This window comes from Lygodium microphyllum, chromosome 5 (assembly GCF_053477565.2).
Source record: "Lygodium microphyllum isolate KBCC chromosome 5, Lygodium_microphyllum_v1.1.10, whole genome shotgun sequence".
Classification (NCBI taxonomy): domain Eukaryota; kingdom Viridiplantae; phylum Streptophyta; class Polypodiopsida; order Schizaeales; family Lygodiaceae; genus Lygodium; species Lygodium microphyllum.
In genome coordinates, this window is record NC_141139.1 from 43,058,211 (window position 1) to 43,072,775 (window position 14,565).

Sequence of the window (14,565 nt, forward strand, 5' to 3'; positions counted from 1 at the left end):
CAATACCTACAAGAATGACAACCCAAGGAAGTAATTGGCTCTTGATATACATGAGCTTAACTCTAGGAACACTAAGGGTGGTTACATACCAAATGACATATGTCCACTTTGTAAAGTTTAACCAATCAAAATAGTTATTTAAGGATTAGGCGTTCCCATTCCTAAATTACTCACTAGTTGTTTACTTTTAAATAGGTGAACTCCCCCCCCCCCCACTTTTGGATAGGGAGTTTCCCTTCCACACTTTCTAAAGTGACCCACAAAGGTGTACTTTTTGCATTTGCAACCAATCAAAAAATTTATAAGTTTATTATTTTTTATTATCTTCATCATCGTCGTCATCATCATTTCTTCCTTCTGTTCTTCCTCCTCCTGCTCCTCTTCCTCCTCCGTCCTCCTCCGTCGTCCTTAATCTTCGTTGCCCACCACCATTACTATGGCTGGACAGCAGGGGACCATCAACGCTCGTTTCTACGAGCTCCTTACGTCGCTCAGGGAACGATTAAACCTCCGGGAGATCCGTAGCCAGGTAGCATTAATTCATGTCTACTATCATCAATAATCACATCAAGGTCGCATGCATGATCACTCCATCAAGTAGATCATTGCAGATTAGCATCATATATTATAATTAACAGTAGCATTCGTGATCTTTCCCGTATGATGACGACGACGACAATGATGGGCTGCTACTGATCAACGAATATCGTTTTGGGACATTGATCCAGCTGCGAGCTGGCGCGTCGGAAACGTTCAGCCCGGACGTGGCAAGAGTGCTGACGGAAAGTGCTAGCAAGTTGGCCGGCGTGCTACCATCTCCAGTGGGGTTGGCCCTCCAATCGGTCCTCTTTCTAGCGGACTCCGGCCTTCAGGCGCATGACAATAAGGCATCTGCAGTGTCGCTGCACGACCAATTCCAACAAACGCAGGAGCAGCTTCACAGGCTCGAGGGCCTCGGATCGTTGCCTGATACCATTCAACCCACTATTAACCGCATTACCAATGAGCTACTCCTGATTTTAGCGGTAGTGGATGACCTGCAAAGGACGCCTGCGTCTGGGTTTGTACTGTCCCCCTGATCTGCACCTTCATGTCAAGTTACATGGTGTCGCGCCTGATTTGTGTTCATTCAATTAGTTTCAAGCAAGCCCCAAAAACTGGTAACTGTCAGGAGCAGGGGATCTGCAAATATGCTTCTTTGTGTCACCATTTTTGATTGATCTAATGGCATAGTCTGCTAGCTGCTGCTGAGTATCTATTGGTTATTATAGACTTATGCTTATTAACTTGAATCTGACTTTTGCAGCGAGACAGTGCAAGTATGTTGAGAGAGAGAGAGAGAGAGAGAGAGAGGGAGGCTCTCTAATGATATGCAATGCTAATTGTCTAATGATATGTGATGGTGACGTCGTGTTGTTCCATAGCAGATGGTGGAAATGCACAAAATACTTGCGTGCTCTGGTATGCGCTAAATGTGATGCGCAAAATCTCCAAAGTGTTGCTGCTAACCTGAGCACGGTTTTGACTAGGATACGCTCGATCTTGGACGAGATAATCTCCCTTCGTGTCGAGCGCCCATCTGACAGTTCCCCAGAACTACCGGCCCATCTGGATGCAGGGATGGATCTGCAGATATCGAAGGTGATGGGGTTCCTTAGGACGAACACATCAGGGAACGAAAGTGTAAGAGTGGTGGGCCTGCATGGTGAAGGCGGCATTGGAAAGACCACACTCATGTATGCTGTACATCACCATTTGATGCATGGTACTATGCCACAGCCGCACAAGATAGCCACCCTAGAGGTGGGGATGACCCCGCCACCTTCCACAAAATTGCAAGAGAGCCTCTTCAGCCAGCTCAGTGGTGGCTCTAGACTGGAATTCTCCTCCGCAGCTCAGGGCAAATCTGAGTTGAAAAGCCTCTTTGCAAGCCACCAATCAGACAAGAAGCCAGTCTGCATCTTCCTAGACAATGTGTGGAAGTGGAAGCACTTGGAGGAGCTGTTGCCAGAGAAGCTTGCCGATGTGCTTCCGGGTGGGAGCTACATTGTGATCACTTCCCGCTCTCAGGAGGTGGTGAGACGGCTGGGGCAGATGTGCTTCAAGAGCGGGCAGGAGGTAGAGCGGGGCTACCTGCATTATCAGCTGGAGTTGCTGGGGGAGGAGGATGCGGTGAAGCTGTTTCTGAAGACTGCGTCCAAGCAAGGGGAGAGCAGCCCATTGTCGAGTGACGATGAGCTGGTGAAAACGCTGGTTCCTCTCTGCAGTGGGCTTCCTTTGGCGCTGGTCGTGTACGGTGCCTTCTTCAAAGACAAGCGCAAGCGAGAGCCAAAAGTTTGGAGAAGCGTGTGCAGGGAATTACGAGCAGCTCAGGACCTGCCGCCTTCGTGTGCAAAGGACAGCGTGTTCCAGAAGCTCAAGCCAAGCATCGAGTTCCAGAGCGAGGGGCTCCAAGATGCGTTCTTGGACATCGCTCTATTTTTCAACCGCAACTGTCGCTTCGATGTGGACACTGTCAAGTATGCCATGAAGGAAGAGGACTACCTGGAGTCTCTAGTCGAGCAATCACTTGTACGTGTAGACGAGTTCTGGGGAACGAGTCGTCTGGTGGTTCACGATTTGCTGGTTCTTGTGGCCCGACAAATGGCAACGGAGAGAAGCATAGCAATTCTACCTGCACCAACATCCAAGCATGAATATGATCCATGCGAAGATGGAATGCAGGTGTCAGTTTCTCATGTCCGAGTGTCAACGTTAGTAACCAATGATTTCGTTCATACTAATGACAGAAAACGAAATTTGTCGTGATTTTTTTATAGGTCCGATATTTTAATCTCCGAGAATGGGCAAAGCTGGGTCACTATCCTACGAGTTCTCAAATGAAAGGTTGCCGATATCTCATACTAAAAGATTTAGGTTCAAAAGATTTTCCTGTGGACTATTTTTTCGGAACGATCACCAGGCATTGCCACAGCGTACGTCTCTTGGAGCTAGGCAAAGGTCTTTGTGATGAACCACACTTCCAGGAGCTAGTCTTTCCTTGGATAGCAAATCTCAAAAAGCTGAAAGTTCTTTTCTTGTCGGGTCCAACCACCTTTGCCGTTGCAAGTACCCCAAAGGTATCTCCCTTTATCTGAATATTTTTTTGAGTATCTTAGTAGTTAGGTGTGTCTAAAAGTTATAATGACTAAAAATTTGAAGTCTTGCTCTGACTCATCATATGCATTATAAAAGTCTATTTAAAAGAAAATATAATCTTGTTTTGTATCTTGTGGATGCTCCATTCCCTCCCATAGGACTATGATGGAATCAAGGATACATATCCCCTTGACAAGAGCCTTGCGTTCTCTACTTATATAGGTGTCTAGATGGCCTCATATGCCAAGGAGAAATTTTAGCTAAATGGAAGAATTTTTCATAGTGATTTAGTGAATATCTTGTGGGTTATAGGTCTTCAGGTTGCATAGCAATGTCTTATCCTCCTTTTTATGAATCGGGTTTGTTACTTCTACATTGTTTGGTATTGTGGGTGAGAGCTCCATATGGGAGAGATACCTTCCACATAGCTAGCATGGGAGGTATGAAAATTTCTTAAAATTCTTGATATAACTCATTTAAAAAAGTCTATCTAGGCCTGGACTTGTACCCTTTCTAAGTTCATCTATAGAGTCATTAAGTTTTGAGGGTTAGAGCGTAGAGGCGTTGCTCTAAGAGGGATACCATAGATGTGAGGATGAGTGTCATTGAGACATGTAAATTTATCACTTAGTTTAATCAACTTGTGCACATGGGAGGTGCACATGTGAAGTGCAAGTTAATTTTGGCACAATGATAGTCCAAAACCCAAGTTGGGCAAAGGGGAACATCAGCAAAAGTTGTGACAAGTTATGTTGGATAGGTGCTAGTAGGTGCCTAGTAATAATCTTGATCTTAGACATTGAATAGGCCCTTTAAAATTGAGAATCCAAGGAGCCTAAATTTGTAGGGAGGTTAGTCTACATCTCAATGTGATATAGATTTGTGCAATACAAGTTAAAGAAATACCACAAGGGTTGCCAGTTTTGGGGCCAATCGGGTGTCTGCTATATCAAGATTAAAGCACTAAAGTATTTATTTCCGATTTGTGAATTATTTTCTTGTTGTAATTATTGACGAATTAGGTCATATATCACACTATCCAAGAAGAAGAGTTGGCTTGATTGGAATTGATCCTTGGCTTGATTCTCTTTGTTATCCATGAGCAAAGGTAACATCTCTCTTTCTTTTTCTTCAATGGGTCAAACATTTCCTTCGTGGGTTTTTGATCCTCCTTGCCTACTGAGCTCTAATGTAGAGGACTTATCTTGCCTCTATCTCCTCTCCTTGTCTAAGTTTTATTTAACTCTCTTAAGTTCATCTTGGGTAGCAATATTTCTATTCAAAAAGTATACTTTAGGCATATTTTTAAGCTCTAATGTTCCTTCTCCTTTTAGTGGTTCTGCTCGTAAACTCTCGCAAAAGATTTTATGTTTGCTTCATAGCATGAAGGCATACACGACGGTCATGTTCCAAATTTCCTTCAAACTTTTCTTGACCCAGTCAAGTTTGAATAGTCCAAGGTCTCCATGAAACAAGCTAATCGCAATGATTCGGTAAATGTTGGATAGAATCAATTGGCTTGGGTAATTGTCTAGCATGACAATATCCTTAAAAACCTTGAAGAAAGCACTTACATAAGAGGTTAGTATACTAGTTGGCACATTTGCTCTATCTAATGCTGCTTTTTTGAGAGTCTCCCTTTTGTTTATTGAACCATGTGAAGAACTTTTTGTAGGCTTGTCTCAACTAGGCTATGGACTGATTTAATATCCAGTCATGACTACTATTTTCCAGCAAATCACATGTCCTACCATATTAAAAGCTTCAATCAGAACGACGGGTATCTAAAAACTTGTTATGAGTCCCAAATTTAATGCCTACTTGAATAGAACAGTTTGCATGAATAGAAACTACAACAAATTCCTCTTCTCCCTCCAAGAGAACAACAATTGATTGATTATTTGCATATTTCAACATCTGAGTTACTATACTTACAAATCCTTGAGTGGACCCTAATGGGTATTCCATGACTTCAACTTTAAGGAGGTCTATATTTAGGCCCATCTCCACAAGGATTTGAGGATGCATTTTCATGTTAACTTGGTTCATAGGTGTTTGCCCTAGAATTTAACCTAGTGGAGAAGCTATTAACTTTAAGTAAGACTAAAAGTGCATGGACATGTTTTGGTATTCCACCCACATAGATACCCTTGTAGGTTTAGGGCCATTGAAAATTTAGGACACCCCTTGAATAAAGACAAGGGGAAATTTCTAAGCATCTAATAACCAAGGCTAAATTTCTTAAGTGCCATTTCGTTTGTTTCAAAAAGGAATAATTGTGCGGTAAATATTAAGCAAAGATGATCCTTTTTCACAAGCCTTCCTAGTTAAACTTCATCCCATTCCTTAAATATTCTACACGGGGACTTGGCCCGTCGTATATCCCAATTAAAGCTTTGTTTAGAAAGGCAAAAGCCCAATGATTAATACCATTCTTGGTGATGGTTATTTGGAGCTTATTGTTTTGGCTGTGGTCAGATTAGCATTGTTTGTATAGTTCACTTCTTGGTTGGGACCAATAGCATAAGGATGTGATTGTTGGCTATTGTAATTAGAAGCTCATGGATGCTCTCCAATAATTGTAATTATTGCCATGCCATGGCAATAGCATAGTATGAGCAATAGTGATCGATGTTCTATGACTGATGCCTTTGCTTTTTTCAATTTAGTATTGCTTTGCTTTTGTCACCTTACAATGAAATTGCAAGGATTTCAAGGGGGAGGTTTGTCACAAGGAGGTGTATTTGTAATGCTTAGCTTTAGCATTAATAAGTTGTGCACATGTGAGGTGCCATGTAAAGTGCAAGTCAGTTAACTCAAGGTGATGGCATAAGTAACCCAAATGAATAGTGGGGGCGACATTGGCCAAAGTTGTACAAAGTTATGGTGGACAGGTACTTATGGGTGCTTAGTATCAATTTGGGTGTAGGCCATTAATTGGGCCATTAAATGTCCAATGGTGGCATTGTGGGACTAGGCATCACTTAATAAATTAATCTAGCCCAAGGCCAATTAATATTGGAACCATTAAATGTACAATCTAAATTCAAAGGATTAATTAATTAATACTGAAATTTAGATTAGAAGGTTGCAAAGTGACAAAACAAGTTGCAACTTGTCAAAATTACCCATGCAAATTGGGTGAGAGCTATTTGGGGGACTGATTGGGGGTCATTTCAACCAGTTTGTGCATTGTGGAGGTTGACAGAGACAAAGAGAGTGCTGCTATAGGAGGCGCCAATAGTCCCAGGGCATTTTCAGCCAGTCAAGAGGTGATTCAATGAGAGTGCGCAATGGAAGAAGGAACTCGAACACAGAGGAAGAGATAGAGACAATCTACAAGAGAAGAAGAAAAGAAACCTGCACTGAACAAGGAACAAATGCTGAATACAGAAGGATTGATCAGTCCCTACACACATCCCACAGTGTTAGTGAGGGCACCGGATCAGGCTGATGATGATGGCAGCACCAAAGGCAGAGGAAGATGATGGATTCAGAGTGTGCACCTGCCAAGGAAGGAGGGAAGATGATAATTTGATTGACTGCTAGGTAGGAAATGGCTATAAATAGCCAAAAAATCCCAAAAATTGACTGACTTGAAATTTGGGACAAAAAATATGTTTGACCAGCATTTAATGTTGATAAAAATGCCAAAAATGCTCAAAAAATCCCGAAAAGGGTGGACAATGTTTGATAGGTGAGGTAGGTTGAAGAATGCAGAAACTACCCTAGAAAATACACATAAAATCTTGACTGGAGGAGAAAATGCACTAAAATGCAATAAATTGAGTGCTCTAGAATGAGCTACCTCCTTCGTCAAAACAAGTGATAGACAAGTTAGAGCTCCTAAAGTCCTTATCTGACTCAGACTGAGGCTTAGAGACAGGAGATTACAAGGCATGACAAACATGATTGCTAACACCTTCTCTCAGATCCTAAATATGGCAGAAGGCCAAGGGAGAAATGGATTTTGGGATGGCAAGAGGAATGCCAATGTCGATGAAGTCCGTTGATGAAGATTGCCAATGAAGAAGCTCCTCATGATCCTGGAAAATCCCCTTTGAAACACTAAGGGCCAGGAAATCCATAACCTCATCATTGAGATCATTCCCCTTTGAAAGGGATGGGGGGGACGATGGAACCACCGAAGGAGAGGGTGGGAGATGGGAAGGAATCTATGGAAAAGAGGGTGCACAAGTGGGAATGAGTGTAGCAATAGACAATTGCATTGGAGGACCCTATATAAGAGAAGGGGAATGGAGCCTATAAAGCCCGCTCTCCTGCCAACTTGTCACGATAACAATTCCTGTAGAAGAATCCTCAATACAAACGGCTTACTTGGCGAAGACAACCCGGGTACCAAGCCTAGTAAGGCCATAGTCTGAGAGGAGTGGAAAGCCAAAGTCCGGAACATAAAGGGCCTGTGAAAAGGAGCTCGATGCATGGTCGGGAAATAAAGGCAAAGTGCCAACACAACAAATAAGCACCGAAACAATGTCACCAGCAATGATTGAACCCTCAGAAGGGCATAGATCGTGCAACAAATCACCTTGAGGACTCCTATGACTAGAAGCTCCACTATCAACCAGCCAAGGCCTCTCAAAAGATGAGGCAACCAATGAAGAAGGCTCCTCCAAGTCAACAATATGAAGGAACATGGGGGTAACCGTTGGAGTAGAGGTAGAACGCTCAGACGTTTTAGCTCCATCCTTTGCTCCCGGACGAAGGTGAGGGTACTTATTCCAACATTTCTCCGTTGGATGTGTCCTTCCGCGTCTCCCCTCCCGAACCTGCAACAAAAGCTTTGGTGGAGGTGGATTCATTAGCTACCTCTTTGGCGCGCTCGTCATACTCCAAAACAAGCGGGGCAAGCTCCTCCCATAGAAGCTTCTCATGGGTCCTTGATGTAAGAAGGCTGGTGTAGAAGACATCAAATTGGGGAGATTGCAGTTGAGTCAAAAGAATCATGGCCATATTCTTTGAAGAGATCATCCTACCAAGGGACGCTAGCTCATCCCTCTGTTAGCAGATTAGTCAGCTCAGTTGTGAGTTTGTGCTATAGAGACTGTGGCATTTTATGTAGTATTTGTTTTGCATTTTTTGGCGTGTTTTTTTAGGGCTGGGGAGCATTTAATGCCGGTCGACTGCATTTATTGCTCCCCTCATTTTATGCCTATTTATTGCTGGGCTCCTCTTCCTCTAGTTGTACTTCAACCATCACATGCGGATTCTTTAGGGGAGAGAGGAGCCGGTGTCGGGGTTCCCACACAGCCAGTGACTCATTGCTATATGCCATAGTCTCGTGTTCGATATGGATTCCATCTCCCGAGCATACATCTAAGTTCTCATCTGTATTTGTGTTCATTCATTCATTCTTTCTCTTGTCTTGTATTTCAGCATGTTGTTTATGCTTCCATTGCTGCACCACTTCTGACATGGTATCAGATTTCAGGTTGTGCACACCTTGTGTTGTGTTTTATTGCTGATTTCAAGACTGATTTAACCCTTTGCTGCCCTGGCAACTGCTGTCAATCTGATTGCGACTAGTTTTTGGCTTCCATACTGTGCGTTTTGATCAACATCTGCATTGCCTGCCTGTCCAACACCTTCAGCTGCCTATGTTTTCATCATCAGGCTGCTGGCGACAGTTCCCTACACCTGTTTATGCAGTGTGCAGCCTGCGTATTGCTGTTTTCAGCACTCTTTTGGGCTGGGCTACTGGCAGAACAAGCCGTTTTTGCTGTTTCTGGCAGATTTAAACTTTTAAAAAAAAAAACTTTGTGCAGTAGATTTTGGCTTATTTTGGTCAGATTTTGGTTTATACTATATGTGAACTCTTGTTTTTTGTAGTCTGTGCTTGTGGTTTGGCTATGTTCCCTCTCCAAACCCTTCTTTTCTCTATTTCTTTTCTAAATCCTCTACAAATGGCTCCTCCGTGCACATCCATTGATGACAAGCTCCATGACCTGATTATTACACGTGGAGTGTGGTGATGAAGGCTTGGTTTGTTTAGAAGTGGTTATGGTACGTGGTTGGCAAAGTTATGGCATGTCCTCAACAATCTTCTCCTGTTTCTTTTGATTTTGATAAAGACAATCACAAGGAGACAGTGCTTACATGGGATTCAGATGATGCCCGTGCTTATTCGGCATTACTTCGGTGTATTTCCAAAGAAGTCCTACCAGTGGTCACCTCCTGTACGAGAGCTTCAGACGCATGGTCGAAGTTGCAGTTGATGTACGAGGCTCCTTCCACCATGAGGGCTGTTACTCTCTATGGCCAGCTCCAGCAACGGAAGTTTGAACCCAAGGATACGATCCAATCATTCCTACTTCGAGTTACCTAACTCCAAGACCAGCTTCGCACTATGCAGTCTGCCCTATTTGAGGCACCTCTTGTTGGTACGGTACTCTACAAGCTTCCTCGGGAGTTTGATGGAGTGGCGAATGCTTTACGAGTGCAGACATCTACCACTCCTGTCAGTTTTCTTCATATATTCTCCATTCTACTTGAGTATGAGGCTACTTTGTGACTACAGGGGAGGCTTTTGTCACATTATGGAGGTTCAGGTGAGGCTCTTGCAACTTCAGAGAGGGGTTCGATGAAGAAGTCAAAGGCCTAGTGCTACCACTGTGGTAAGAAATGCCATTTATGGAAGGATTGCAAAGAGTTAGTGGTTTCCAGGAAGAAAAAGAAACAAAAGACGAAGCGGGATGTGGACTCCTCCGACGAGTCATTATCTGCCTTTGATTCCGACTCCGATCCTCCGGCCATGGCGAAGTCTAAGACACGGAAGGGATAAGCTTCTTCGGATCGTGGGAAGGGCTTGATGGCCCCTTCTTCTGCTGCTTTCTGGCGATGGAATGATAACATCCCTCACGACTCTTCGGTGCTAGAGAGGGAGTGTGAGAGGGTGTGGTGGTGGAGCAGGCGTGCCTCATCTATATTTTTCTACAGATGCATAGAATCTAGAGAGAGATGTCCCTGACGCATCGTCCTTGTCTGATAGTGAAATCCTAGAGTTTGGATTTGACATCTGGGTTCATGATGGGCTGTTCTTTTCTTAACAGAGTGGAAGGCTTTCGTTTGAGCTCACATGAGGGGACACTTTGGCAGTTCTGGCCGAAGGCAGGGATTCCATGGTCACATGTTCAGAGACATGGTTGGCAGATTGGTCTTGTATGTCCTGAGTGACATAGGTGACCTAACACAGAGAGTTGCTATGATTTTTCTCTATTTTCAGATGGTGCTTTTATGATCGACATTGACATCAGATACTCTCCGAGGCATCTTGGTGGTGGGCTGGCCACTCACTTCTTGGATATCCATGGTTCTTCTGGTGGTTCTATGGAGCCCCAAGAGAAACACCAAGGAAAAGGGGATTCTACTGTAAGAAAATCTATTTTGTAACATCAACAAGCTTTTATTTCATTCTTTTGATGACCAAAATAAAGAAGACAGCAATTCTTTACGCAACATCATAGTAGATATCTCCCATGAATTTGATAGAATCAACCATAATCTTCAACATCTTCACAGAATCCATCAATAGAACAAGGAACATAAAGAAATACACCATTTTTGAATGGAAATCAATCACATAGTATTCATCTTCAATATCTTCATAGTTTTCTCTCTCAATCTCTCATATATAGATACACTGTTTTGATAGAATTGGTTATCTCTGGCTCTCTCTCTCTCTCAATAGTACATCATCTCCTCACTACAGTGCTCAATAATGGCTCTCAATAATCCTTCTTAAGTCATGGATACACCTCCTAAGAGGTATGTCTGTGTCGAAGAGACACCAGAGCCACTACAATATCTCTTCATAACTCGCTCCTGTCTCTATCACTCCAGTCTTCTCTTTAGTCTTCAACAGCTGCTTCTTCCATTTGTTTTAGCTCTTTTGAACTTAGATTCATCCCTTTAAAAGTTAGAAAACTTTTTCAAAGTCACACATACATTCTATAGAACACTTACAGAAGATCTACAGAACAGAACATAATAGGAACAGAGCAGAGACAGAGGCTCTACAGAAGGTTTACAGAGGGTTACAAAAGGTCATCAGAGAATATCAGATCCTTATAACTCATACCAAAACCATTCCAAACTATAAAAAACTATTCAATAAGCTTTCAAAAGATATCAACTTTCATCAATTATCAATCCATGCTTCATATAGAAGAAAATCAGAACAAAACAGAAGCTATACAGAAGGTATCAGAATCAATCAGAACCTCAACAGAACCTATCAGAACATCAGAGAGCCTCATATTTTCACTGAAAATCATTATGAGCTTCCAAAACATAATCAATATCATCCAAAACACTCTCAAACACTTCCATTATCAACCATATATCACTCTAAATCCATCAAAAATCAATCATTCAGACCTTAAAAACAACAAAAATCAGTCAAAAATTCAATCTTTTTCCATTCTCAACATTCTACGTTGTAGAGTTTATGATTTCCCATCATTGTACTATTATATTGTATCAGCTCACTCCTGATCTGAGAGAGGGTGATAGCAGATTAGTCAGCTCAGTTGTGAGTCTGTGTTGCAGAGGCTGTGGCATTTTATGTAGTATTTATCTGGCAATTTTTGGCGTGTTTTTTTAGGGTTAGGAAGCATTTAATGCTGATTGACCAACATTAAATGTTGGCCGATTGCATTTATTGCTAGGCTCCTCGTCCTCCGGTTGTACTTCAGCCATCACATGTGAATTCTTCAGGGGAGAGAGGAGTCGGTGCTGGGATGCCCACACAACCAGTGACTCACTGTTGTATGCTACAGTCTCATGTTCGATATGGATTCCATTTCCCGAGCATACATCTGAGTTCCCATCTGTATTTGTGTTCATTCATTCATTCTCTCTCTTGTCGTGTATTTCACATGTTTATGCTTCCATTGCTGCACCAACTCTGACACCCTCATGTCCTCAACCTATTGATATGATCCTTCATGGAAGAAGAATCATCAATAGTGAGCATTCGTAATTTCTTCTCGAGAGTAATCCGATGGGCAAATGTCTTCTGATGGTACAAAGAAGCAAGCTTTGTCTACACTTCCGCTGCTTTTCGCAACTTGCGTACATGCACTAGGACCGAATCCTATAAGCTCATAAAGAGGAAAGATCTAGCTCTTGAGTTGAGTCGATCCCATAAGTCTTCACGATCCATCGATGATCCAACAGTGGGATCCTCTGTTGGGACGGGGAATAGGATAGGTAACAAACTCCCAAAGATTGAAGATATCAAGGATACATTCCACCTTACACGACCAAAGCGAGTAATTGGAACCATCAAGCCGGTCTTCTTTGGGCAAAGAAGGGAGTACGAGCACCTATATAGAGGGTGCCATGGAAGGCATATGAAGGCCAACAGAATGAGCCTTCTGTGAAACATGGAGAGAACAGGTAGGAGAGGGATCTTGTACAAACGGGCTAGGTGACCTCTGGTCGTCCCGTGAACTAGCACAAAAATCTCTCCGTCTCTCAGAGAAAAGAACAGAGACATCCTCTGAGTCAACAAAGAATTGATGATAAGACATCTTCGTATATATTTGCAAAACACCCACAAAAAGTTGTGTTTGGCTATGGACAGCCCTGAGATAGGAGGAATCGACTACAGGATACAGAGATCTTAATGTTGAAGGTCTGCCTGAGGGAGAAAATACTATCGATTGCTCACGAAGGATGTAGAAGCACCAAAACGTTGATGTGAATGCAATCACTTGCTCCTGCAAAAAGATGATGGCCAAAGTGTGGAGGAACCAGCTATAAATAGCTGAAATCCCCCAAATTTGGCCGACGTGTATAAATGGGCCATAAATATAGCCGACGTGTTGAAATGGACCATAGGACTACGATAAATGCAGTCTGATTGCATAGAAAAATGCCATAAACAATGTCATGGCATACCGGATAGTCTGTGACCACGAGGAGGTGCAAACCGACAGTCAGACATAGGAAAAGGGCCTAAAAGAGGAGAAATGCATGCTAAAATGCTAGAGATCCCATTTCTCTATCAGACTCTAATAGGAGCTCACAATCGGGAGATAGACTAACAACACTAAAAAGTAATAGTCTAACAAAGCCTCTCTCTCTCTCTCTCTCTCTCTCTCTCTCTCTCTCTCTCAATCATCGCGAGGCTATTGGGTGTTCGACTGTATGGCCAAGGGATGTCCAGAATCCCGCAATAAGCTGGCGATGTTGATGATGGCAGGGTGTGCATGGTGGCACGATGGGAGTGTTTTACCGTTGGCGATGTTGCAGTCTGACAAACTGGAAGGTTTTTTCAATTTTAAAAGGTAATGTTTTTTAAATATTTAAAAATTTAAAATTATGGTTAAAATTTTTTCGAGATATCACATGAGTGAATAGCCAATTGAGAGGTCTATGATGCTAGACCATGTGGGTTTGGAAGAGGAAAAAGGTGCCAGAATCTCATGTCCAGAGAAAAGCATCTCTCCTCTTCCTGATAATCTCCATGGCTGCAACAATAGACAACTGCATAGGAGGATCCTACATGAGGGAAGGGGAATGGAACCTATATAGCCTACTCTCCTGCTAACTTGTCTCCAAAATAGCTCTTCAAGAAGAATTCCTGACAAAAAGGGCATGCTTAGTGAAGAAAACCCGGGTACCAAGCCTAGGAAGGCCATGAACAAAAAGGAATGGAAAGCCCAAGTTGTAGGACTTACAAAGCAAAGCTTGGTGGATAGTCAATCAATAGTAGCAAAGTTCCAAGTCCACTAATCAGCATCGAAGAAATGTCACCGACTGTGACTATATCCTCTAATGGACAGAGATCGTGCAACAGATCTCCTCGAGGTGTCATATGACTCAAAGCACCTTTTGTCAATAAGCCAAGGTTTCTCTAAAGACAAGACAATTATCGAAGAAGGCTCCCTCATCTCATGGATGGAAGGAACATGGACTCATGAGTAATAGATGGGGTAGAGGTAGGGGATGGCTTAGATGTTTTAACTCCATCCTTCATTCTTGGACAAAGGTGAGGGTATTTCTATCACACTTCTCCTCGGGATGGGTACCCTTCCCATAATGTAAGCATTTAGGTTTCTTTGAATTTGTTTTAGACCTCAAGGAAGACTCCAAATGTTTAACCTGCTGATTCTTTTTGTTCTTGGTCTTCTTGTTCTTGTTGCCCCCTCCCAAACCTATAGTAAAATCCTTAGCGAGTATGGATCCACTGGTACCAATCTCCTTGAGCTGCTCTTCGCGCTCCAAAACAAGTGGAGCTAGCTCTTCCCATAGAAGAGTCTCTTGAACCCTAGAGGTAACCAAGATGGTGTAGAAGACATCATACTTGGGAGATGGCAATTAGTAATAAGAATCATCACCAATATCCTTGGCCATCGTGGCTATGTGAGGACTTGTAGTACGGCCTTGTGAGAAACATGC

At 42.8% G+C, this 14,565-nt stretch overlaps 1 protein-coding gene across 1 annotated transcript in view; it reads left to right on the forward strand.

Annotated features, from left to right (window-relative positions):
• Window positions 1-327: 327 nt before the first annotated feature.
• Window positions 328-14,565, forward strand: part of LOC148035743 (uncharacterized) — a 36,017-nt gene continuing 21,779 nt past the window's right edge. The window contains exons 1-4 of the mRNA XM_087677759.1: window positions 328-529; window positions 729-1,060; window positions 1,428-2,724; window positions 2,820-3,119. Coding sequence (XP_087533885.1) covers window positions 437-529; window positions 729-1,060; window positions 1,428-2,724; window positions 2,820-3,119 — 2,022 coding nt within the window. The 5' untranslated portion in view covers window positions 328-436. The remainder of the gene's footprint in view (window positions 530-728; window positions 1,061-1,427; window positions 2,725-2,819; window positions 3,120-14,565) is intronic.